This window comes from Oryctolagus cuniculus, chromosome 7 (assembly GCF_051225735.1).
Source record: "Oryctolagus cuniculus isolate XC-2025 breed Fujian yellow rabbit chromosome 7, ASM5122573v1, whole genome shotgun sequence".
In the NCBI taxonomy this organism is placed as follows: domain Eukaryota; kingdom Metazoa; phylum Chordata; class Mammalia; order Lagomorpha; family Leporidae; genus Oryctolagus; species Oryctolagus cuniculus.
This window is the reverse complement of record NC_142873.1, coordinates 38,733,940-38,757,897: the sequence shown is the minus strand read 5'-3', so window position 1 is coordinate 38,757,897 and position 23,958 is coordinate 38,733,940. Positions and strand designations below refer to the sequence as shown.

Below are 23,958 nucleotides of genomic sequence, written 5' to 3'. Positions count from 1 at the left end.
GGAGTTCCTGGCTTTAGCCTGGCCCAGCCCTGGCTGTTGCAATGATTTGGCTATTGAACGAGTAGATTAAATAAATCTCTCAATCCCCACCCCACCCCACACCTTTCAAATAAATATTTTTTTAAAATGAAAGCCATTCAATGAAGGAAGGATAATCTTTCAACAAATGGTGCCGAAACAATTGAACATCAATAGAAAAAAGAGAAATAACCTTAACTTAAATTTCATTTCTTACATAAAAATTAACTCACACTACATCATAGATTGAAATATAAAGCATAAAACTGTACAATGTTATGAGAAAGCCTGTAGAATTTAGGGTTGGGTTGAGAGTTCTTTGAACCATGATACCAATAGAATGATTTATTACAGGAAAAATTCTCTGTGTACAGCACTGGCTATTCTATAATTCAGTTCAGTTGGAATGCTGTCTACCTGGAGTCAGAGCAGACCTCATAGATTAAGGGCTCAGTCTTACAAGACCACATCCCACAGCAGATGCTAACCACAAGCGGTGAATCCCCAAGGTACCACAACTTCTGTCCAACTTGGCTAAAAATCAGGTTCCCACACCCTCACCTGGGCCTTGACCACTTACCGGAATGGCCACAGAGCTCAGGGAAATGTTTATATTTACTGTTTGATTATAAAGAATATTGCAAAGGATACAGAGCAAGAGGAGCTTAGGATGAGTCCTAGAGGGCCTCAGCACAAGAGCTTCTGTCCCTGCGGAAGTATATGTGCTGTCCTCCCAATATCTGGGTCTGATCACTAACTCAGAAGCTCTCTGATCTCTGTATGTTGGGGATTTTTATGATGACTTCATCATACAGGCATGATAGATTATTAATTCAATATCCAGTCCTTTTCCCCTTCAGAAAGGGGGTAAAGTATATCTTATTATATTACAGTATCACAAGCAGTATGCACATTTTTATTCATTTATAATAATTAACTTTTTCATTTTTATGAGACCCTTATATCTACTGTTTCCCAATAATAATAGAGCCCTTCCAGCATTCTCATGCCTAAGGGATGAGTGATATATCTTCATCCATCCATTTGATTTCTTTCTTTCTTTCTTTCTTTCTTTTTTTTTTTTTTTTTTGACAGAAAGAGTTAGACAGTGAGAGAGAGAGAGAGACAGAGAGAAAGGTCTTCCTTCTGTTGATTCACCCCCCTAATGGCTGCCATGGCTGGAGCTACACCGATCCGAAGCCAGGAGCCAGGTGCTTCTTCCTGGTCTCCCACGTGGGTGCAGGGGCCCAAGCACTTGGGCCATTCTCCACTGCCTTCCCAGGCTATAGCAGAGAGCTGGACTGGAAGAGGAGCAACCAGGACTAGAACCCAGTGCCTATATAGGATGCCAGCGCCACAGGCAGAGGATTAACCACGTGAGCCATGGCGCCGGCCCCCATCCATTTAATTTCATGCCCATCTGTATCTTTCTATTTAAAGTGCATCTCTGTAGACAGCATATAGTTCAACCTTAGTTTTTAAAATCCACTTTAGCAACCTTTGCCTTTTAAGTATTTAGTCTGTTTGTACATAGTGCAATTATTTATAAAGTTGCATTTAAGTCTACCATTATGTTATTTTTTTAATTGAGAGGTGAAGGGGTGTGTCTGGGGGGAGTGGAGAGACAGAAAGAGCAAGCTCCTATCCACTGATTCAAACCCCAAATGTCTAAAATGGCTGAGGTTGGGCCAGGTTGAAGCCAGGAGCCAGGAGTTCAATCTAGATCTCCCATGTTAGTAGTAAGGACTCAAGTACTTGAACTGTTGTGTGCTACCTTCTGCAGTACAGATTAACAGGATGCTGAAATTGGGAGCAGAGTCAGGACTTGAACCCGTGTATGCTGATATAGGATGTGGGCAGCATGTTAACCACTATCCTCACTGCTAGATCAAACACCTGCCACACATTTTACTATGCTTCATGCTTGATCACTCTCTTTTTGGTTTTACCATTTCTCCTTTCTTCTCTTTTTAAAAATTATTATTATTGGAAAGATTCTTGAATTCTATTTTAGTACCTCTGTTAACCTTTTAACTTTTCCCATTTGCATTATTTTCTTAGTGTTTTCTCTTTATTGGACATTTGGCTATCTTTTTTTTTTTTGGTAAAGTCTGATTTGAGTTTATTGATCTGGATTGTCTGTATAATTCTTATTGATTTATAGAACCTCTTTATATATTATAACCTCTTTATATATTATAGATATAAAATCCTTATAGAATATGTGCATTGCAAACATCTTCTCCTACTCTGTAGCTTTCCTTTAGTCTCATAATAATAATTTCTTCTGTTTGAAACAACTCCTTGATTTTGTTGTAATATACTCCAAATCTTTATTTTCTCATATGTAAAACAGAATTTATGGCAATCTGTCACTCACAAGATTATTATAAGGAATAAAAAAGAAAGCATATACTCCTAATAAAGTTTCTATCACTTAGATGTCTCAATAAATATCATTATTCCCAGTGTCCCTCAGTTAACCTTTTTTTCCTAAGTCTCTGAGAGATTATGTGGCTTAGCAAGAAAGCAGACAACATGGTCTATATTTCCCCCAGACCTCCCCAAGTCTGATTCTTTATGGAATTTCATCACATTTGGGGTTCAATTCATTTTTCCCATCCTTGATATAAAAAAAAACCTGTTTTCACATGTTTGTCAGTAATGTATAAAAAAAAGAGATGACTCATTTGCATTTCCAGTCCTATGACCCCTCCTACTCAGCTATGACAAGATTGGAGCCCAATTAGAGGGAACTGTGTGCCCTTTCGTGGCTGAGATCCACAGAACGATATGGCTGGTTTCCCTACACTTATCATGCTCCTCTTTCTCCTCTGCCAGCGCTCAGGTGAGTCCAGCCAGATCCTCTCCCATTCTCCTGTCTTCCTTGCCCTGAAGTGTAGCTCCAGGTTCCTGGGTTGACCGTGGTCCTTGGCTTGCCTCAGGAGGCTTTGCTCTCCGTAGCTCTCCTTTTTTATTTTTATTTTTTTAAATCAACCTCTGTCCTCTGAACCACAGAGGGAGCAGGAAAAGGCTGGAGGGAGAAGTAAAGGAATGGCTCTGGGGACCACTCCCCTCCTGATGGTCCTGGGAACAGAGGGATGAAGGAAATGGTGCTGAGATCTGGAAGACTTGTGTTCTAACTCATATTCTGCTACAAATCAGTGGAGGAATGTCAAAGCTTCTTTGGGCTTCAGAGTCTTTCTCTTCCAACCCTCCCTCCCTTTGACAATGATGTTATTTATAAATATATTATATATAAATGTTTTCAATATTTCCCTGAGTCTATTTTAATGTATAGATGTAAAAATGATATCATGGAAGAAACCCTTCGAATTTTTCTCTCGACTCAAGCAATCTAATCAGTCTCTGCTTAGAAACCAACTCTTACCATAGGCACTTTAAATTTAATCTTATGACAAACAGGACTTTCCTGTACCTGTCACAGCTACTTTAGCCTTTGAAGATTTTGTCATTCTCTGGCTCTCAGAAAGGATCAGAAGCCCCGGAAGGGAGCAATGTCTCTTCTGTCATCAAACTTAGGGGGAGGTTCTATGTGGTCTTTCTTAGAGGACTTGCCTCCCTGTTCCTGATGTGCACTCCACACCCACCCGGAGTCATCTGCCCGACTGTACAGGTGGCCAGAACTCTCAGTTCTTTCCTCCCTGTCCCTTGGCCTCATGAAGTGGGCAGCATCAGCAGACTCACACCCCTTGAATTCATCAGAAGTTTCCATTTTTAGGGAGCACCTGGTTCTCAGCAGGTGGTCCTGGAACAGGCTATCTCTGTAAAATTACTCCATAAACGGAAGTGGTGATCAGAAATGGAACTTGAAAAAGGTGAGGTGGGGGAGGGTGGCAGAACTTTCCAAAGAACCAGGTGCCCACCTGAAACTTGCACTGTGCACAAGAGGGAGCAAACATGAAAAGCTGTCCCTGGGCCCTCCCCTGCCCTGCTCCAGGGGACTGAGTGCAGTCTTGTGGTACTTCTCCTCTTATAGCTGAAAGGAGCCAGAGATTGTCCCAGAACCTCCAGTGGAGAGAGCAGTAGAAAAGGACCAGTCTTGGGCAAGGATACCCTGGGAGTGATTTAGTAGCTGTGTTATTGTGGGCAAACTACTGAGCCTCACCCTTCTCAAGTGCATAACAGATGATGAACTCCAACTTGCAGACTTATTGTGATGTTGTAAATGAGATATCAAATGTAAACTAATCGGGCCGGCGCCGCAGCTCACTAGGCTAATCCTCCGCCTTGCGGCGCCGGCACACTGGGATCTAGTCTCGGTTGGGGTGCCGGATTCTGTCCTGGTTGCCCCTCTTCCAGGCCAGCTCTCTGCTGTGGCCAGGGAGTGCAGTGGAGGATGGCCCAGGTGCTTGGGCCCTGCACCCCATGGGAGACCAGGAGAAGTACCTGGCTCCTGCCATCGGATCAGCGCGGTGCGCCGGCCGCAGCGCGCCGGCCGCGGTGGCCGTTGGAGGGTGAACCTTTCTCTCTGTCTCTCTCTCACTGTCCACTCTGCCTGTCAAAAAATAAAAAAAAAATGTAAACTAATCATAATAGTGATCACCATTTATTTAGCTCCTGCTGTATTCAGAGTGCTTTTCAAATAATCTCCTTAGAAGTCTGTGAGGCAGACAGGGAAACAGGCACAGAGAGATCAAGTTTCTTGGACAAGATTACACAGCTATTAGGAGGCAGAGGAGAGATTGAGTTTCCAAAACTAATGCTCTTCTCATCACACCAAACTGCCTAACACTGTACTTGACACTAGAGAGGTGCTCAGTAACTGTGCCTTGAGCTGAATCTTCTATGGGTAGAGTCCATTGGATTTCTTCCCTCTTTGGGTCCATGAACTCAAGGTAGGAACTGGAAAGACCCAAGAAAAACAGGTAGCTCTGTTTTGGGACTGTGGATGCAGCAACATGGAATCATCCTGTCCAGGCTCAGAGGGGTCATCAAGCTGCTCCCATAGCCTCAGTATTGTCATCTGGAAAATGAGCATAATAACCTGCTCCTCCCCAATGTACCCTTTGATAATTAAATAAGATAGTTGTGTTGAGGAGGAGACAATAAGAGGAGAGCAGAAAAACAGGTTGTGTGGGAGTATTAAGAGGTTTTTTTGGGAAAAAAAAAAAAACAGAAGAAACAGACAAGGGGCAGGCAATGAGTGAGGGGCAGAGTGCTGGATAACTTGAGTGTGAATGTAGTAGGTGGGGTGGGACTGCTGGGAAAAGTGTGTAGAGAATCTGGACACCTGTGAGCCTCTGTTTTGTGTGTGTCGCACCTGACATTAATTTATGGTGTTTTCCCAAGGGATGATAGTTTAGAAGAAATTGAGTAAGGAGCAGTAGATTTAAAATCTTTTTGTTTTGTTTTGTTATTGAGCAGTGGTTTCCTTCTATGAAGTGAAATTTTATTCAGAAACAAATATGATAATTAACTGTAGTTGATAAACACAAGTGACCATAATGTATTGACTTGATGCCACTCTGATGGAGAGGAAGTTTCATAGTCTTTGCTTGGTAACCCCTGTTGTAACTCTGTCCCAGAAATACAGTAAGCCACAGACTCCAAGGGAGCAGGGGACACGGTTTGGGAAGTCCTACCTTAGGAGCCTTGTTTCTTGATCCTGGCCTTCTACTGACTTAGAGAGTCTGTTACCACAGCCCTCTGAGCCTCAGCCTCCTCATCCGCCAACTGGGTCTGGAGTAAGGAGTGCCCAGGTTTCCTTCCAGCTTTGATTTCCATGAGGATGGAGCCATGGTGCACAGGTGCATGCTGGTGGTGCATCATGTGTGCAAAGAGGGGCTTGGAGACCGGACAAGCGAGCAGTAGATGGGCTTTAGCCCTCTTCACCCTAAAGACTTCCTCTTGGGCCACAACCCCCTTGCTTCTAGCTGCACTGATGTTGCTCCTTCCTTGTAATTTGGCTGCTTCCCTCCACTCAATCTTTGAGCCTCCAAGGAACAGGACGAGGAGGGGAGGTGACAACCAAGAGGAAAGGGAGATGACAAGGGAGAAGAGTGTTGTCCTTGTCTTTTACTGTATTTCAGATCTGACTTTCCCAATGCCCAAATCATCCAAGCATGACCGGGATGGACAGCAGAGAGCCTCCTACTCAGCTCCCTTCTCCTCCAAAGGCAGTTTGACCGTGGGCTTCTTGCTGCCAGGCTGGCCTTCCGATCACTTTCTGAGAAGCCATCCAAAGCAGGTTAGGGAAATCACCTTTTCTCACTTTCAGTCATCCTCGCAGAAATGAGACCAAAACATTGGAAGCTTCCCCAAAGTCTGGCTCTCACGACCCCACTCCCTGTCCCTGACTTCCATCTCCCACTCTCTTGGGAAGTGCTCAGTACTTCTCAAAAAAGTTTTCAAGTCCATATTCACACTTCATCCTCTCCAAATTCCTGGTAAATAAAGTTGTTATCTTTCCCCTATGGGAGATCAGAAAACTGGCATTCAAAATGCTTAGTGAGCCAGTAGTGGAAAGAACGTAGGCCTTGAGGTAAAGGAGCTGACTGACCAGTCTCTGCCACTTCTCTGCTTGTGGCCTTGGGAAAGTCACTCAACAGCAGTGCTCTTGTCCACAAGTTGAGCTTTAGCATCTGTCTCATGGGATTGCTCTGAGGAGCAAGAGAGATACTGTCTGTTTAACTGATTCAGCCTAGTGTTTGTTGCTGGACTGGCGATTATGGAGGAACCAGAATAGAACTCAGGTTAGGCTACAGCCCTTTCCCACACAGTTGCATGGTGGAGAGGAAAGGGCATCTCCACCCCTGTCTTGGTTGGATTCCATGACCTCTCATTGGACGGTCTGGACCCTAAGGCTAGAAGACTCATTTGCAGCAAAATGATACATGCATCAGTACCCAGAGGTGTATTTCTTTCTGGAGAATTTAAAGTGAGAATGGAGTGACTTCAGTGGTGAATTTGCAGGGGATAGGAGTGAAAAAGACTTGGAAATTTCCTCAAGGAAAGGCCTTGCACTGGGTCTTTAAGGTTTTGAATAAGATTTAGGTGGACATAGGAGAGGATAACTCCCAAACAATAATGAGAGGTACAAAGTGAACCCAAAATCGGGAGAGGGAGGAAGCCTGCATACCTGTCTGGAGACCACAGTGGGTGTCAATTGCAGCTTCATGTCTTCTCACAGCACTATATTGTCATCCTGGCTTTAGAACAGAATCCTGGGCTTCTCTCAGATATGACCAACCCAGGTCACATGATGCCCCTGAGCTAATTACTGTGCCCAAGGAAGGAGAGCCACCACTGGAGCTGGGCGCCCGTCAGGCTTTCCAAAACCATTTAGCTGCTACAGAATGAGGAAATGGTGAAATGCATGTGGAGGAGGCAAGTTACAACCTTCACTCCACTGGCTTGGGGGTGGAGGTGGACATCTGAGGAAAGTGGATGAGACTCATGGGACCCAGGCCTCTCGGTGCTGTAGGCAGATGTCATAGCCACTCATTCTCCAGTCTTCTGATCCCATGGGTCATGTTAAGTCCCTTCCCCATTGCACATTCTCACAGTGTCTGTTATTTCCCTTTTCATGACACATAGAGTTAGTTAGTTAGTGACTGTCTCCTAAATTAAGTCAGCGTGGACAGCTGAAATGACAAGTCTCTTATTTTTGGATCCCATTTTCCAGTCACCTAGGAAGAAGAAACAAAACTGTTCAGGACTAACCAACCCGCCCCCTATCTTCTAAAGCCATATTTAGAAAATAGCAAAAAGGTACTTCCTGCTTTCAGTCTCTGCTTCCTACTCTAAAGTCCCCTTAAGATGGGAAAATGCACTCTCCAGAGGCTCTGCTGACAATTTGCCCTGCATCACTCTCCAATGTCATTCTAACAAGGCACAAGGAATTTGGAGAAATGTTCTTATACCCCCACATGACTCATGTCTCTTGGCAGTTACCCTGTGAATACAGCACCAGGTGTAGAGCAGTGAGTGATTGTTCTTGACGCATGCACACACACTAACACATTAAAGCTACATCCTAGCAGTTTGGCCACTTGCCCACCTTGCTATGGTTTGCATGTGGTTTGTTCCCCAGAGTTCGTTACTAGAAGATCACTCCCCTGTTTGGTGGTATTGAGGTGGTAGAACATTTAAAGGTGTGGCCTAGTGGAAGGAATTAGATCATGGGAACATTGTCCTTAGAAGGAGTTAATGCTGGTCTCATGGAGTGAGTTAGATCTCTCCAGACTAAGCTCTTTCACAAAGTGAGGCCAACTGACTTGACCCTTTCTGCATGGAGCAGTCCTCTTTCTGCTTCCCCGTGTTGTGACTCAGCCAAGGGGGCCCTCACTAGAGGCCAGATGGGGCTGCACAAGTTGGACTTAGAGACTCTTCAAACTATAGGCTAAGTAAGCCTACAACAGGAAACAAATTAATGCACACCTTAAATGCCTCCCTAAAACCTAATGTGAAAATGAAATTACTTGAAATTTGCCTGAGTGCGAGGATTTTATCACTTGGGGACAAGTGATAATTTCTATTTGACTTCAAAATACACACATTTTCCATTCTTTTGTTGAGGTAAAAGAATGAATCCATTAACCAATAAATCCATAATTCAAAATAAAATTGATTTTGTCTATCACATTGAAATTTCTTTGACAGCTCTTGAGATGATCAAAGAGACAGCAGTCAACAAACTAAGCTGATCTTGTTGATAGGAAAGTAGGAAAAACAACTTTCTGAAAAATTGGGTTAGCAGGATGAATCGATAAAGGCTCGAGGGATTCAAAACATATGTGTACTGACTGATAAATTATAGTGATGGGGGATGTTTGAAAATAGGAATCAGCTCCTAAATTATATTTACTCAGGAAGAGAAATAAGTATTTTCAGAAATAAATTTAACAAAAAATCTATAAACAAGGGAGTAGGCCAATATTAGGGTACGTCAAATTTCCCCATGGTAGGCTACTGGCAAGGGTTTTTTATGCTTAAAGGAAGGTCACCAAAGTATATAAAGGGGGAAATTAGGGTCAGTGGGGCCCAAGAGCTTTGGAGTTGACACTTTAGCCCATTAAAGGGTTGGAAAAGGTAAGCGAGGTAAGGGGCTGGAGCTGATACAAATGCCAGGGGTCCTTCAAACTGAGTCATCATGGCAAGTGTCCAAGTCTTTGAGTTACCATAACATTGAGTTAAATCCTCAAATCATAACTTACCAGCTTTGTGCCCTGGGGTTAGTTACTTGGTTTTTTAAGCATCTCATTTTTTCATAAATTCAAGATTTAGCAAACTTTTCTATAAAGATACAAATAGTATTTTAGGCTTAGCAGGCAATATGGTCTGGGTTGCAACTTCTCAACTCAGCCTTTGTAGTTCAAAAGCAGCCCTAGATGATCCATAAATGAAGCGGCATGGCTGTGTTCAAAAAAAAATCTGCTTATCCAAACAAGTGGAGGACCAAATTTGGCCTGTAGGCTGTATGGGTTGCTGCCTACTATGTCAAAGAATCAAAATGCCTAATTTGATGGATTGCTTTAAGTATTAGTTATAATCTTTACACTACATGTTTGGCACAGAGTGAACCTCTAATACAGGGCAGTTATTGTTATTTGGGATCGCTGGTCAGAATATTTGAGTTTTAATAGGAACAAAGGAAATGCTTCTTTTAAAGTAATTTTGGATATCTTGGTAGGTCATATAAGAATTTGTCTGTTTTCTGGAAGAGGAACAGTGTTACATTGGTGCTGGAGTGGTGAACAATGTTATTGTAACAGTGAAATTAAACATATCTTGAAAACTCAGCCAATCTCACAGGGCCAGTTAGATAAGTGCCTAGGTCCCACAATAGTTTTGATTTTTAATTTCTCTTGTAATCAAAAGAAAACTAAATAACACAACAATGATGACTATAAAAAGAACCCAACCTGGATACATTCTTTTTTTTAATCAAGTTAGATATAAAATAGGATTTTAATTATTTTTAATGGAAAAGGAGCTAAGAGATGCACAAGTGTGTAGACCCATGAAAGCCCTATTGCAGTCTTGCTGTAGTATCATTATAATACTCATACAGAGGTCACAATCCTGGAACTTGGCTGTTCTGTTGGCTTTTTAATATTTCATTTGTTTTTTCCTTTTGTGCTTTCCATGACAATAAATAAAAATTCTTTAAAATAATTTCACCCTGATACATTACGTTAAAGGTAAAAGAAAAAATAACTTCGGGTTTTGTATTTTTGAGAGAGCATCTCTAAGAATTTAGTCTTACTTTTGCCATATCTGTGAACCTTGAATAAACTCTCCCTTTCTCTTTCATTTCATTATAAAGGGCATTGCATAAAATATGCACTTCATAGTCTTGATCCTGTGGCTCCTGATGTGAGCTCTGCCACTTACTATATAGTTTGAATTACATCACTTAAATCCATTGTGCCGCAGGCTCCTGATCTGTAAGATGGGCATATAACATACACTTCCCCAAAGGGTGGTGGTAAGAGTTAAACAAGATCACAGTAGGTGCTTTAAGCTGTTAGTCCCAGTCTAAATTCTCTCAACGCTCTGCGCTGTCCCCAGCATTTGTCCATCAGATTTAGTCAGATACAAGATGCTCATTTTCCATTCCTGTTCTCCTGAAATGCTCAGTTGCCCAATTCTGGAAGTTTCTTCATCAGTTCTTAAATGCTTTCCACTTGGAGCTATATAATTGGTGATGGGTTCTTGTTAAGTCCTGTTCTTTGAAATGAACCAATATTGTAGTGGGAAAAAATTGCTTGAGAAAACTAAATCTTACTGCAATTCTTAATAGTTTAAGATGAGTATCATAAGTTAACTTGGAAATATTGTTAGGTTCCTTTGTCACTCATTTTTCCCTTCACACTCAAGCATATTAGAATGCAAGTGAATGAGAACCTCTTGGGGGGATGACCTTGAATCCACTCTATCACAAGAGGGAAAGATAAATCATCCTCAACCTTTTAAATTATCACTATCATTAGGATCATGAAGCTCACCTCCCAGTGTCCTGATCCATGCATGAGAAGAACTGCCCCCAGGTCCAGCAGACCTTCTTCAACAGTTTCAAACTCAGCTCTCTCCAGGGCAATCTGGAAGAACTAAGGGAAACTTGGGCAGTAACTTCTCCACTTGTCCCCACATCTCCCAGTAACCTGTCAAGGATGCAGCTGGGATTTCTGGTCTTCCTCAGAGCTTAGTCTTTTCAGCCGGATGGCCCTGTGATTGAGATGGGGTTATCTACAGTCACTCCTGTTAGGCAGAACATTCTAATCTCAATGCTGTCATATGAGTGAGGCCTGGTTGGGTTATGCTAAGACATTTTATCAGATTCTTCCCCATACCTAAAGGCTGAGTTATTAGTGGCAAGGACAAATTTGGGTTTATTTTGTGTTTTTTGTTTGTTTGTTTTTGTATCTGCAGTGTTGGAAGCCTCAGGAGTACGGAAGGAGCTGGTCTGTGCCCAGGGTGAATCTGTGACTTTTCATCTGAATTTCACAGTGAAGCCAATTGACAGTATTGTCTGGACCTTCAACTCCATCACTCTTGTCACCATACAGCCAGCTGAGGGAGACGGCAATGACACTGTCATAGTGTCTCAAAGTCGTAACAAGGAAAGGATGTACATCCCAAGTGGAGGCTACTTCCTGAATCTCAACAAACTCATGAAGAATGACTCGGGTGTCTACCGTGCGGAGATACACAGCTCATCATTCCAGTTTCCCATCACCCAAGAGTATGGGCTGCGTGTCTATGGTGAGATGACTCAGTTTCCAACGCAGGGCAGTGGTTAGGCTGTTGCCTGCATCTCACATTGGAACACCTGGATTCAAGCACCAGTTCTGCCTCCAATTCCCGCTTCCTGCTAATATGCACCCTAGGAGACAGCCGATGATGGCTCAGATATTTGGGTCCCTGCCACCCACATTAAAGACCTAGATTAATTTTCTGGATCCCAATTTTGGCCTTGCTCAGATCTAGTTATTATGGGCATTTGGGAAGTGAACCAGCAGATGAAAGATCTCTCTGTGTCCCTATCTCTCTGCCTTCCAAATAATAAATAAATCAATAAATAAACAAACAAAATTTTAAAGAGCAGATTTTTAAAAAATAGCAACAGGGGAGAAATGCTTTCTGCTACCGTAAATCTAGATCTTAGAGCCCATCCAGGGAAGTTGAAGTTAATCAACCAGCTACAAGGAGAACAGCTATTTGAACTGTAATATCAGAGATACCAGGAAATGGGTCTCTAGAATTGCTTGTAGGAGATAGGCTAGATACCTTGATCCACCTCACCCAAAGGTACTTAAGAAAGCTCATAGAAAAATGGAATTAAAAGATAAGTTTACCTTGGTACACACCAAAAAACTGGAATCATGTATAGTTTTTTTTTCATAATTTGCCTTTTCTGTGAACTTTTGGAAGATCTTTTGTGAGTCTTCCATACAGACACAGCTAAAGGGAAGACAAGATGTTCATTCTCCAAGCACACTAGCTGGAGAAGGGACATAAAGAGTTTCAAAAGCACATATGAACAGGAGTCTTTCACAGCTCAAACCTGTAAGCAGAAAAAGATAGGCCATGGGAGTCACACTCGGATCATCTCAGCAATGAATGAATTGCCCAGTCTGAAGGAGGAGATGAGGTAAAGACAGCAAGGGGGACAAGAAGCGTTGTTCCCATAGTATTCTCTTCTGGACAGTAAAGATCAAAGTCTCTCCAGGGAAGCCAGAGAACAGGGAATAGGAAGCCTTTAAAAAGTATAAAATTAGCTGACTTCTAAAAATGCATTGTGTGAGTGCTTGCTGTGCAGCTATATTTGTAAGTGGAGTGGTGTTCTTTATTTTTGTTTTTTAAAAGATTTGTTTATTTGAATAGCAGACTGATGGAGACAGAGGGAAGCATGAGACACACACACGACACACAGACACTGGAAGAGAGAGAGGAAGAGGGAGAGGGAAAAGGAGGAGATGGGAAAGGGAGAGGGAGAGGGGGAGAGAGAGGGAGAGAGAGAATCTCCCATCTTCTAGTACACTCCCCAAATGGCCACAACAGCCAGGAGCAGTCCAGGTCAAAGCCAGGAACCCAGACCTCCATCTGGATCTCCCATTTGGGTGGCAGGGGCCCACATACTTGGGCCATCTTCTGCTTATTTCCCAGATTCATGAGTAGGGAGCTGAATCTGAGGCAGAGCTGTTGGGACTTGGGACCCAAAAGAGCACTCTGATACAGGATGCTGGTATCACAAGCGTCTGGGCTTAACCTGCTGCACCACAATGCAGGCCCCACAGAGCAGCATTCGTGATGCATTTCTATTATTTTTAGTTTTTTTTCCAAAAAACCCAATATATGAGAACCAGTCTCCAAAGGCAGATGGTGCCAGGAGACTGAAGAAAGAGAACAAATCCAAAATTATAAAGAATAAAATTTATTGGGAGCACTCAAAGAAATGTTGTTTTAGGAGCCTGCAAGATACATGGATCTCTGTGCCACAAGACAGGAGAAAAGAGTTGTTTAAGATAAAGGTTTCCCATGGCTAGCCTAAGTGCACCTGGACTTTCTCAAGAAATATTAACATTCCAGGCATTAGATAAGGGACACTCTAGGGCCTGGTATCAACAAAACAGGCCTGGCATGTAAGTACTCCCTCAGGTCACCTAAAGGCAAGATGGCGGTCATGGACAAGATGGCAGAAGTCACATGAAGCTGAAGTTCTGCATTTTTGCTGTTGTTATACAATCGTTACTTATGTAGCTCTTATCTGGGAAAGAGAACTATCTAGGTCTGCTTGCCCAGTGATGTATAATAATAATTATTGTCATATTAACTATCTCTTAATTGCTGCTTTCTCTCTATTCTGGAGCTGCCCCAGGGAGAGTCAAGTCTAAAGTATTCAGGAGCAAGGAGAACCGTAGGCACATTTTCCATTCCTGGTTGTCCTTTATCTTTCACAGAGTACCTGTCAAAGCCCACGGTCACCATGGCTCTGCAGAGCAATAAGAATGGCACCTGCATGACCAATCTGACATGTTCCATGGAACAAGAAGCAGAAGATGTGACCTATAGCTGGAGGGCCCTGGAACAGGCAGCCAATGTATCCCATAATGGCTCCATCCTCCCCATATCCTGGACACTGGGAGAGGTAGACATGACCTTCATCTGCATAGCCAGAAACCCTGTCAGCTTCAACTCCTCCAGACCCATCTTTGTCCAGAAGCTCTGTGAAGGTGACTGTCTTTCCTCTCTTTCCGAAGCTACTGGTCCCAGAAACTATAATTTCTTTAGCTCCTGGTCTCCAAGGGGGACAGGCCTCATTTGAAAACTGGGGACCACTGGGAAGACATCAGATTGGGAGGAAAGAGGTGGGTGCTCTAAAAGTTGGGCCGTGTTCCCTACTAATGTTTCACCACTCTCTAATCCTTTACCCAATCTCTCTTTAAAGGTGCTGCTGGTGACCCAGATTCCTTCATTGTCTACATGTATCTCCTGTGGGTGCCCATCCTGCTCTGTCTCCTCGTACTAGTGCTAGTATTTTTGAACATACGAAGAGAGAGAGGAAAAGGTAGAGTATATATGACTTTTGTCTTCACCCTCACCCCTCATTTTTTCCTTAAGTACATATTGAGCTGTGTGCCAGGTTTGGTGGAGGCACTGGGGATGCAGAGAGGAAGCCACCAAAGTCCCTGCGATCAAGAAGCCCAGTGACAGCCTGCACTTCTCAGTTATGGAGCAGAAAGAACACTGGACATCTTCCCTTCTCTTTTGATGACAGGGTCCTCTTCAGTCTCCACTCTTCTCCTTCCCCCAGGACAAGGAGGCAAATGCCTCTGACTCTGAGGTCCCACAGACCAGCATCTTCCAATCAGACCTTCCTGTCCCTGTCCCTGTTCTTATCAGATCCTCCAAACCAGTTCCAGTCCTTTCCGTTATCAACCCTACAACTTCTCTTTACTTTCCACCCGAGTCCAGACACACTCCTCCTGGATAAGTTGTCCTCTGTCTTGCTTCACGTTGGACCCTGCTAACTTGTCTTCTTGGGCTCCCACCCATACTGTCCATGTGGGAGGCTGGGGTAAGGATATAAGCGTCCATTGGGTGTGAACTGAAGGCTTTGAGATCTCTCTCCTCTTGAAAGCACTCTGGGAGCACTTCTGACCTCTGCTTCCCACATTGGCTACCTTGGTCCAGGGATTAGGGAGTCAAGTGGTGAGAGTGACTAATTCATCATAGTTTCTTGGATTTTCCCAGTTGTAGCACCAAAGTACCCTGCCCCAGTAAAACTTTAAGATACAGAGAAACTGGGATGGTTACACACCTTGAGTAGGCCAGCCAGCTGTAATGGTGGGCCTGTAAGGCTGGCGAGGGGTAAGAGCCTGGCTTTGATTTTCACCCTACTTGATTTTAGAGGCCAAGGAAAAGAAGAAGAGAATGGATTCTCAACAGGAAATTCCTAACTTCTGCCCACATTCAGGAGAGAATGCAGAATATGTCACAATCTCCTACCCTGCCGTGAGTCCTTCTGCATTTTTTCTGGGACATGATCTTCCTCTCTGAAGCTCTCTTTGTTTTGCTTGAGATTTTCCCATGAGTTTGGGCAACATGGGAATGGGGAGGGGAGATAAGCATCTATAGCTATTAAAACCCAATGCACCAGTTGGGTTTGCACTTGGTGTCTCCCCTAAGACTTGACATATTGTCTTCTGGGCAGAAGTTGATGGTCTTTGGAGCCCCTGGTTCTGACCCAACCAGTAATGCTTATACTGTGACCTTTACATGAGTCATCTCTCCCCCTGCATGGTTCACAACTGCCACTCAAAAGGCTTGCTTCACTTTGCATGAGGCCGTGGGTAGAGAAGTGTGAGTTTGGCATGATATTTAGTCATGATGTCAGTAGATCAGTTGCTCCAGAGATGCCTTTTCTTCTGAGGTAACTCAAAGAGCTGTCAGGAGCAGAGGACCCACGGGAACTCTGGGTCTACGCTCAAGGCTTCCCAAGTTCCCACTTCACCAAGCTGAAGTGAGCCCAAACATAATTCAAAGGAAACTCTCCAAAAAGAAAATCATAATAGTAAAATTTAGAGAAACCCATGTAACAAAAGACAACTTGGAGACATGAGATGAGGAGGTAAATGAAAAATCTCAGAACCAATCACTGTTCTCCAGGCTGGGTGGACCTGTGAGAAGTCATGGAGCCCTTTTTCCACACCGGCACATTTAACAAAGAAATAAGAATATATCGGCACTGCAAAATCCCAATTGTGCTTCAGCCTTTGGTATTCCTTGATGAGTTAATACCTTCTTACTTTTACCTACAAATTGACTTATATTTACCCCTGCAAAAAGGAGACATTGCCCTCCAAGCCACTGGTGTTCTAGGAAGTCGCTTCCTTCTTCCCAAAGGTGTCTGCTTTGTGCTCTCTACCTTCTCTGGCTTCTCACTTGATCACATCCTCCCTCTTCCTTTGCCTCAGATGCATCTCCTGGAGGTGCCAGGACTTCCCCAATGCTCAGGAATAAACTTAACCAACACAGTGTATTTTTTCTCCAGTGAGAAAAGAGCTCTTGTTGCTCTTTGTTTTGTCTCATCAGTCATACTTACCAATTTTCCATAAGGGACCTTTGACTGTTGGAAAAGTTTATTTGCAACATTAGCACAATTATTTAAAATTATCTTTTAGCCACCTTAGGAGGCTCGTAGCTGATGAGACATCTTGTATATTCTTTTTTAGAACTTTCTTTTCCTTAATATTTATTTATTTATTTGAAAAGCAGAATTACAGAGAGGCAGAGAGAAAGAGAGAGAGAGAGAGAAGAGGAGAGAGAGAGAGAGAAGGAGAGAGAGTCTTCCATCTGTGGTTCACTCCCCAAATGGCTGCAATGGCTGGAGCTGTGCAGATCCAAAGCTAGGAGCCACCTCCGGGTCTCCCACGCAGGTGCAGGGGCCCAAGGACTTGGGCCATCTTCGACTGCATTCCCAGGCCATAGCAGAGAGCTGGATCAGAAGTAGAGCAGCTGGGACACAAACTGGTGCCCATACAGGATGCTGGCACTGCAGGAGGTGGCTTTACCCGCTACAACACAGCACCGGCCCCTATAAATTCTTGAAATTCATTTAAATACAACACAGCTAAAAAAGCTAATAAACAAAAAAAAGAAATCAAAGTATGAATACGAATAATGTAATGGCACCCTGAAAACTTTATTAATGATTACTAAAACAGCAGTCACCAAAAGAGCACTTCCTTCCCACTTACCCACCTCTATTCCAGAACTGCCTCTTTCCTCTCACTATCTCTCCCACCTCTGCTTTCCTCTGTCTGCAGTAAGGTCTGTGTCCTTGTCCATGTGACTCAGGGAATGAGTAATGATTTCTTTTGTTTGTTGCTTGTTTTTTGATAGAATACTAGCCCAGAGGAAGATCCAGCAAATATGTTATATTCTACTGTGCAGATACCAAGAAAGGTAAAATATTTTAGACTTGAATTTCATCTTACTTTCTTATCCCTTTTCCTGGCTCACATTTAGGCTAACATTTTTTGGTCCTAGGAATCTCATCTTCTCTGATATTAAAAGATATCCTTAGTAGATGCCCGAGATATTTCCTTAGAGTTATGTAAGGATATGGGGAGTAGAAGAGAACTGTGTTTTACAAGTTAAATGGGGGGGAAATAGAGGAGAAGAAGGTTCTGGATAGGAATGACAGAGAAAATCAGAAAGCTTCTGACTGAGGTCATGAATGAAGAAAAAGCCATGGCTTAGGCTGTCCCTGGGAGGAGAAAGATGGTGGGGAGGAGATTGCAGCTTGCTTCTGAGATCCGAGACACTAAAATGTAGGAGAGGGGACTTCTGCTCCTTTTCCTTGCTCTAGGTATGTTACATCTGACTTTCACCCCCTGCCAGTCATACTACTAATGTGGTGAGATTTAAGACCTATTCCTTCACAGATCACACATGGCAGAAGCAATGGTAACTTCCGGTTCCCTTTCCCTTCCCCTCCAAAATAGATCTGAAAAGATGGGGATGATGAGGAAGGCAATTGACTTAGCAAAGATTGTTTTTGATGAATTATTACCAGGAAATATTAAGTATTCAGCAAGTATTAAGCATTAAATATTCATTAAGTATTAAGCCAGAAAACTATGGACTCAACTGAAAGAATAGTTTCTCTAGGTTAAGAGTGATTAAACAGTGGCAGAAAGCATAGATTGGGAGCCTTGCAGAAAAGCAGTGTCAGGGATGGAAGTTCCAGGGCCCCACCTGACTCCAGCACTCTGCTTCCTTATGTCTGCCTGCAGGTGGAGAATCCCCCCTCACTGCCTGGGACACCAGACACAGCAAGGCAATTTAGCTATGAGAATGTCATCTAGACAGCAGTGTACTCCATCAAGTCTTTACCTAAAAGAAAATTATCAAATGACGTCAGTGATCTGATCAGAAGCATCAAGGACTAACGAGGAACTTTGACTTCTTATAGAACAAACTATCATTGATGATCATCCTGGTTTAAGAACTCAAAATTCTGCTCACTGTCCAGAAATTTTCTCAAACCATTTCTTCTTAGAAATACGGCTGAAAATTTGTCAGAGAACTCCAAGAAAAGAGCTTAGAAGTGACTTTGTTGAAATGGGGATGTAAATCAGTGTCACAGGTATTAATGACAGCCCCTGTCATATTAACAATGGCTCCCAGCCAGTCTAGTGTCTCATCTCTCCCCAGAGCTTGGAGATCAGAATAAGCCAAGAGTCTGCTTGCTAGGAGGGCAGGAAGGCCAAAACAGCACGTCCAGCAGAAGCAGATGTAGATCTATTGATGGACTCACCCATGCTCACTGTGCCTAGCACTGGGCTGAGCTTACCATCCTTGGTTAAAAACCATCTTGAAAAAGTGGCTTGGGCTGGCGCCGCGGCTCAATAGGCTAATCTTCCACCTAGCGGCGCCGGCACACCAGGTTCTTGAACCGGTCGGGGCGCCAGATTCTGTCCCACTTGCCCCTCTTCCAGGCCAGCTCTCTGCTGTGGCCCGGGAGTACAGTGGAGGATGGCCCAAATGCTTGGGCCCTGCACCCCATGGGAGACCAGGAGAAGCACCTGGCTCCTGCCTTTGGATCAGCGCGGTGCACTGGCTGCAGCGCGCCAGCCATGGTGGCCATTGGAGGGTGAACCAACGGCAAAGGAAGACCTTTCTCTCTGTCTCTCTCTCTCACTATCCACTCTGCCTGTAAAAAAAAAAAAGAAAAAAAGAAAAAGAAAAAGTGGCTCATCACGGACAGCCACAGCAGACCTGACCACTAGAGAGGCTAGTATTGGATCCACAGGACTTAAAAGCCAAAGTGCACACAGGGATGGAGAATCCAGGCCCAAATGATGGCTGGCACCATTGGTGAAGACTAGAAATGTACCTGACCAAGGACCAAGACTTCAAGCCTGGCTTTATTTATGTTCTTGTGCTACAAGAGAATAGCTTATGCCTTAAGGCTTGTACAGGAGCCCATCTCAATGGAGAAATGGAGCCAGAGAGCAGATTTTGGACCTAGTACAGGAGACTGGGAGTCAGAGAGTGGGACTTAGGAGGTGGTTACTGGAACTTTTCAAATACTTTAACTTCCTTAACAAATATTACTGAGAACTTGAACAAGATCAGTCTGGCAAATGAAACAAACATGATCCTTGTCCCCTGAGAATGCTCCTTCTTTTTAAAGTGAAAAGAGATGGAGTTGGGGAGGGCTACTTTTGATTGGTTCCCTGACTTATGTCTTGAATGGAGGAGACCAAATGGAATCCACTGTCCCAGTGCTGGAGGTGTGAAGTAGAGTAGGTAAAAGTGTGTTTAAATTTGTGAAAGGAGAAAATACTGGGGGAAAGAAAGCCTTCCAATATAAGATGACCAAAGTAAAAAGTCAAAGGAAATAAATTTGCAAGAGAAAAATCAGGGAGCAGGCTGAGGGGTAAAGACGGATTGGAGAGGAAATGAAAGTCAAAAGCCAAAAGCAGGATGCAGCCCCTCAACCCTGAAGCTGTGGGAGGAGGGTCAGGCTGGCCTCCTCCTGGACTGTGTGTTGGATACTAGAAATGTTCGTATGTATCAATGTGATTTTCTGGGAAAAAAAAACAAAAATTTTTAGAAAATTTTGTTTATTTTCAGTTTAATTGAAAGAGAGACAGATACACAGAGAGATCTTCTACCTGCTGGTTCACTCTCTAAATACCTGTAGCAGCCAGGTCTGGGACTGGCTGAAGACAAGACCCTGGAACTCACTCTGGGTCTCCCACATGGGTGGCAGGGATCCAGATACTTAAGCTGTCACCTGCTGCTTCCGGAAAGCTGAATAGGAAGTGTTGTAGCCAGGACTCAGTCTTGGCACTCCAATATGGAATATGGGTGTCTCAAACAGTGACTTAACCATAGTGCCAAATACTGCTGATGTTTCTTATTTCAATAAAATCAGTGTACATTGAGAAAAGTTTTTTTTTTTCTTTCCTAATTCTCACTGTGCTGGGGGGGTGGAGTGGGGAGCAAAAACACTGAAAGGGGATCCAGAAGTGAAAACCAGGAGCTTTCCCAACACTGACTCAATATGTGTGTGACCCGTGTTGATGCCACCTCAGCTGTGACACTGTACCACCTCAGGGCCTCAGATCAAGCAAGTGAAGAACACACCAGGGCACAAAATTTAAGGGGCACTAGAAAACTCTGCAATCAAGACAAATAACATTTTAATGTTACGCTTTTAAATATTAAACCTAGTACAAAAATCCCTGAAAACAGAACATCAAAATGTTCAGTAAATAAGTGCCAGATCTACTAGCCCTCAGCTCAGGCATTCCGCAGACTGCACAGGAGGGCGAGTGGCTAATGTGGCGAGTTCATAGAGATAACCAGGGAGCACCTGCAGAAAAATGGTGCATTCTACCAATTCTACTCTGTGTGGATTCATAGGGGCTAGATTGACTCTACTGCATGAAACAACCAAACCAGCTCAAGAATCCATGAAGTGATGGTTTAGCAGTCCCTGGATGGAAGGCAGCCAAGGACAGCAATGCTGGACAGAGTCAAGTAGGGGAACAGGGACAGTATAGTGGTAAGGGTCACCCAGCTAAAAACCAGAGGAGGCAGCTGCCCAGACAAAAGGCGGCAGGGAAACTACTGGAACCCAAAAGGATGAGAGGGACCTGGAGCTGGCTTGTCCTGGTCTGGGACTGCTCTCTGTTCCCCAAGACAGAACAGAAAACTGCATGGGAACAGAGCAAAGGATGTAGGAATTCTTGCCTCCACTGTGGAAAATAAACAGCCCGAGACTAAAATTGCACTCATTCTAACATAGGTTCACAGCGAGATCTGGAACGATCAAATCATTTCTGAGTAACTACATTCCATAGTAAAGCTCAAAAATATAGGCACACAAAAATATCCTTCACCCTAAAAGGTGAGATTCACAAGGTCTGGCATCTAGAAACAACTACCAGGCATGCAAAGAAACAGGAAAATATGAACCATAATGAGGAGGAAAATCAATCTGCCTAAATTGACCCAGAACTAACACAGGTGGTAGAAATAGCAGACAAGGGCATTAAAAGTAAGAATTTTGGTGCTCAACCCTCTGCCTCTCAGCTGAGCTGCCCGCCAGGCCTGCCCAGGTGTACCAGGTGTATTCTCTCCTTTCTTTCTTTCTTTCTTTTTTTTTTTTTTTTGGACAGGCAGAGTTAGACAGTGTGAGAGAGAGAGAGAAAGGTCTTCCTTTTTCCGTTGGTTCACCCCACAATGGCCACTATGGCCGGTGCGTTGCAGCCAGCGCACTGTGCCAATCTGAAGCCAGGAGCCAGGTGCTTCTCCTGGTCTCCCATGGGGTGTAGGGCCCAAGCACTTGGGCCATCCTCCACTGTACTCCCAGGCCACAGCAGAGAGCTGGACTGGAAGAGGAGTAACCGGGACAGAATCCGGCGCCCCGACCAGGGCTAGAACCCGGGGTGCTGGTGCCGCAGGTGGAGGATCAGCCTAGTGAGCCTTGGCGCCGGCTGTATTCTCTCCTTTCAACCATGTAACCTCACTCTCCCCCAGTCCGAGTGACTAGGCACTCTTTCTCTGTCCCTTCCGTTCTGACTGATGCCCTGTCCCCAATAAAGCCTCATCACTTAAAAAAAAAGTGCCATATCAAATCAGACTGAAGGGAAAAAGGAAAGTCAATACTAGTGATTCTGTCTTTAATCAAAATTTTGATATTTTGTTTGCCAAGCTATACTGTTTTATCTCCTTCAGCACAGACCCAGGTGAATCTTCAGGCAGGAGTGTGAGCCCCCCAATATTCTATCAAAGTAAAACCAAACCCACAAATTAATTTGTAGTGTTCCTAAAGCAAGATCACAGACTTTCCAGGTAAGACCTTGGGTGTTTACCCGGCTGTACTGGAAACATATGTATATATATCATTCAGATTCCACTACCCTGTTGCACCTGCCAGAACTTCCCAACCACAGGACCTCCTCACCCACCGCAGCTCAGCCCCCACCCTCCATCTCACAATCCCTTACAGGGGCTGGTTACTTTTATGTAAATTTGTCCCATAGACCTTCATAGGGCTCCTGTGAAGAGAGGTGGTCTGTGGTACTTACATTCAGTTTACAGATATTGGAATAAAGGCCAAGAAAAATGAGAGACTTGACTGAAGTTTCAGATTTCAGTGAGTATAACACCAGGTAGGAATCAACAGAATGCCCATTCTGCTAGCCACCCTCGACTGCAGATGAGGAGTGAGCCCGGACTCAGTCGTGGGAGGGCTGGGTCCTTCTCATCTTGGTGTAGACTAGAGGGAAGGAGTTAGCTTTGTCTCTCTTTTTTTTTAATTAGTAGTATTTGACAGGTAGAGTTAGCTTTACCCGCTGTGCTACAGCACCAGTCCTAAACCTCTGCTTTCTTATCCGTGAAACCCCTCTGGGGCAGCTTGCCGTGGTAAGTAATTCTCACATAGCAGGAGAGTCACACATTATCTATGAAACCTAGGGAAGGGGACAGTGGTCACAACTTCCTAAAAGCCAACTAAGGACATAAGACAGAAGCACTGAAATGAAGAATCAGCCCTTAAAATGATAACCCTATTGTGTATAGCAAAAAGAAGCAGGACTAAGGGGAAAAAGTGGGAATTTATTCCATGACCACACCAAAGTGTTGAAAGAACTTAACAACAGTGCTTATTGGAAAAAAATGGGATTGAGCATGATCTTCTCTCAAAAAGACATTGTGAGAGAGTTGGGGGCTGATCTCTCTCCTCTGCTACAAAGCATCATTCAAGTGGCCACCCTTGAATAGTCTTCTTTATTGTCTTTTCTAACAAGACATCAAGAGATTCACATAGAAAAATAGGCAGTATTTTGCTATATGCAATAGTGAAATTTTGAGGACTACCTCAGTGTCTGACAAACAGGGCAAGGATAAATAAACACAGGCCTTAAGAACGATCCATGGCCGGCGCCACGGCTCAATAGGCTAATCCTCCCCTGCGGCGCCGGCACCCCGGGTTCTAGTCCTGGTCAGGGTGCCGGATTCTGTCCCGGTTGCGCCTCTTCCAGTCCAGCTCTCTACTGTGGCCCAGGAGTGCAGTGGAGGATGGCCCAAGTGCTTGGCCCCTGCACCCGCATGGGAGACCAGGAGAAGCACCTGGCTCCTGGCTTCAGATCAGCGCAGTGCGCCGGCCACAGCGGCCATTGAGGGGTGAACCAACGGAAAAAGGAAGACCTTTCTCTCTCTGTGTCCACTCTGCCTGTAAAAAAAAAAATTCGTTACAAAGCCAGAAGATAGTATGACATCACAAGTGGAAAAAGTGGGGTGTGAAATGTATTATGCTGTATGATTATAATTATGTCTAAAAACACCTGTGCATGCAAAAATTTTGAAGAAAAAAAACATGAAAATGTTAACACTGGTTGCAAGGGGAGAGCGAAAGCTTAGGTGAGCTGTTTTTCTTTTTCTTGATCT

General features: G+C 43.9%; 1 protein-coding gene across 3 annotated transcripts in view; it reads left to right on the top strand.

Moving 5' to 3' along the window:
* SLAMF7 (SLAM family member 7) overlaps positions 1–20,452 on the top strand; it is a 44,793-nt gene extending 24,341 nt beyond the window's left edge. Inside the window, exons 1-7 of one of the 3 annotated variants that reach the window (XM_008264211.5) lie at positions 2,795–2,866; positions 11,416–11,748; positions 13,947–14,219; positions 14,435–14,554; positions 15,398–15,501; positions 17,392–17,454; positions 18,288–20,452. In XM_008264211.5, the coding sequence (XP_008262433.3) occupies positions 2,812–2,866; positions 11,416–11,748; positions 13,947–14,219; positions 14,435–14,554; positions 15,398–15,501; positions 17,392–17,454; positions 18,288–18,359 (1,020 nt within the window). In that variant the 5' untranslated portion in view covers positions 2,795–2,811 and the 3' untranslated portion in view covers positions 18,360–20,452. Of the gene's footprint in view, positions 1–2,794; positions 2,867–11,415; positions 11,749–13,946; positions 14,220–14,434; positions 14,555–15,397; positions 15,502–17,391; positions 17,455–18,287 lie in introns of those variants that run through there. The other 2 variants (XM_089336948.1, XM_089336949.1) reach the window with 2 other exon arrangements.
* Positions 20,453–23,958: the final 3,506 nt, after the last annotated feature.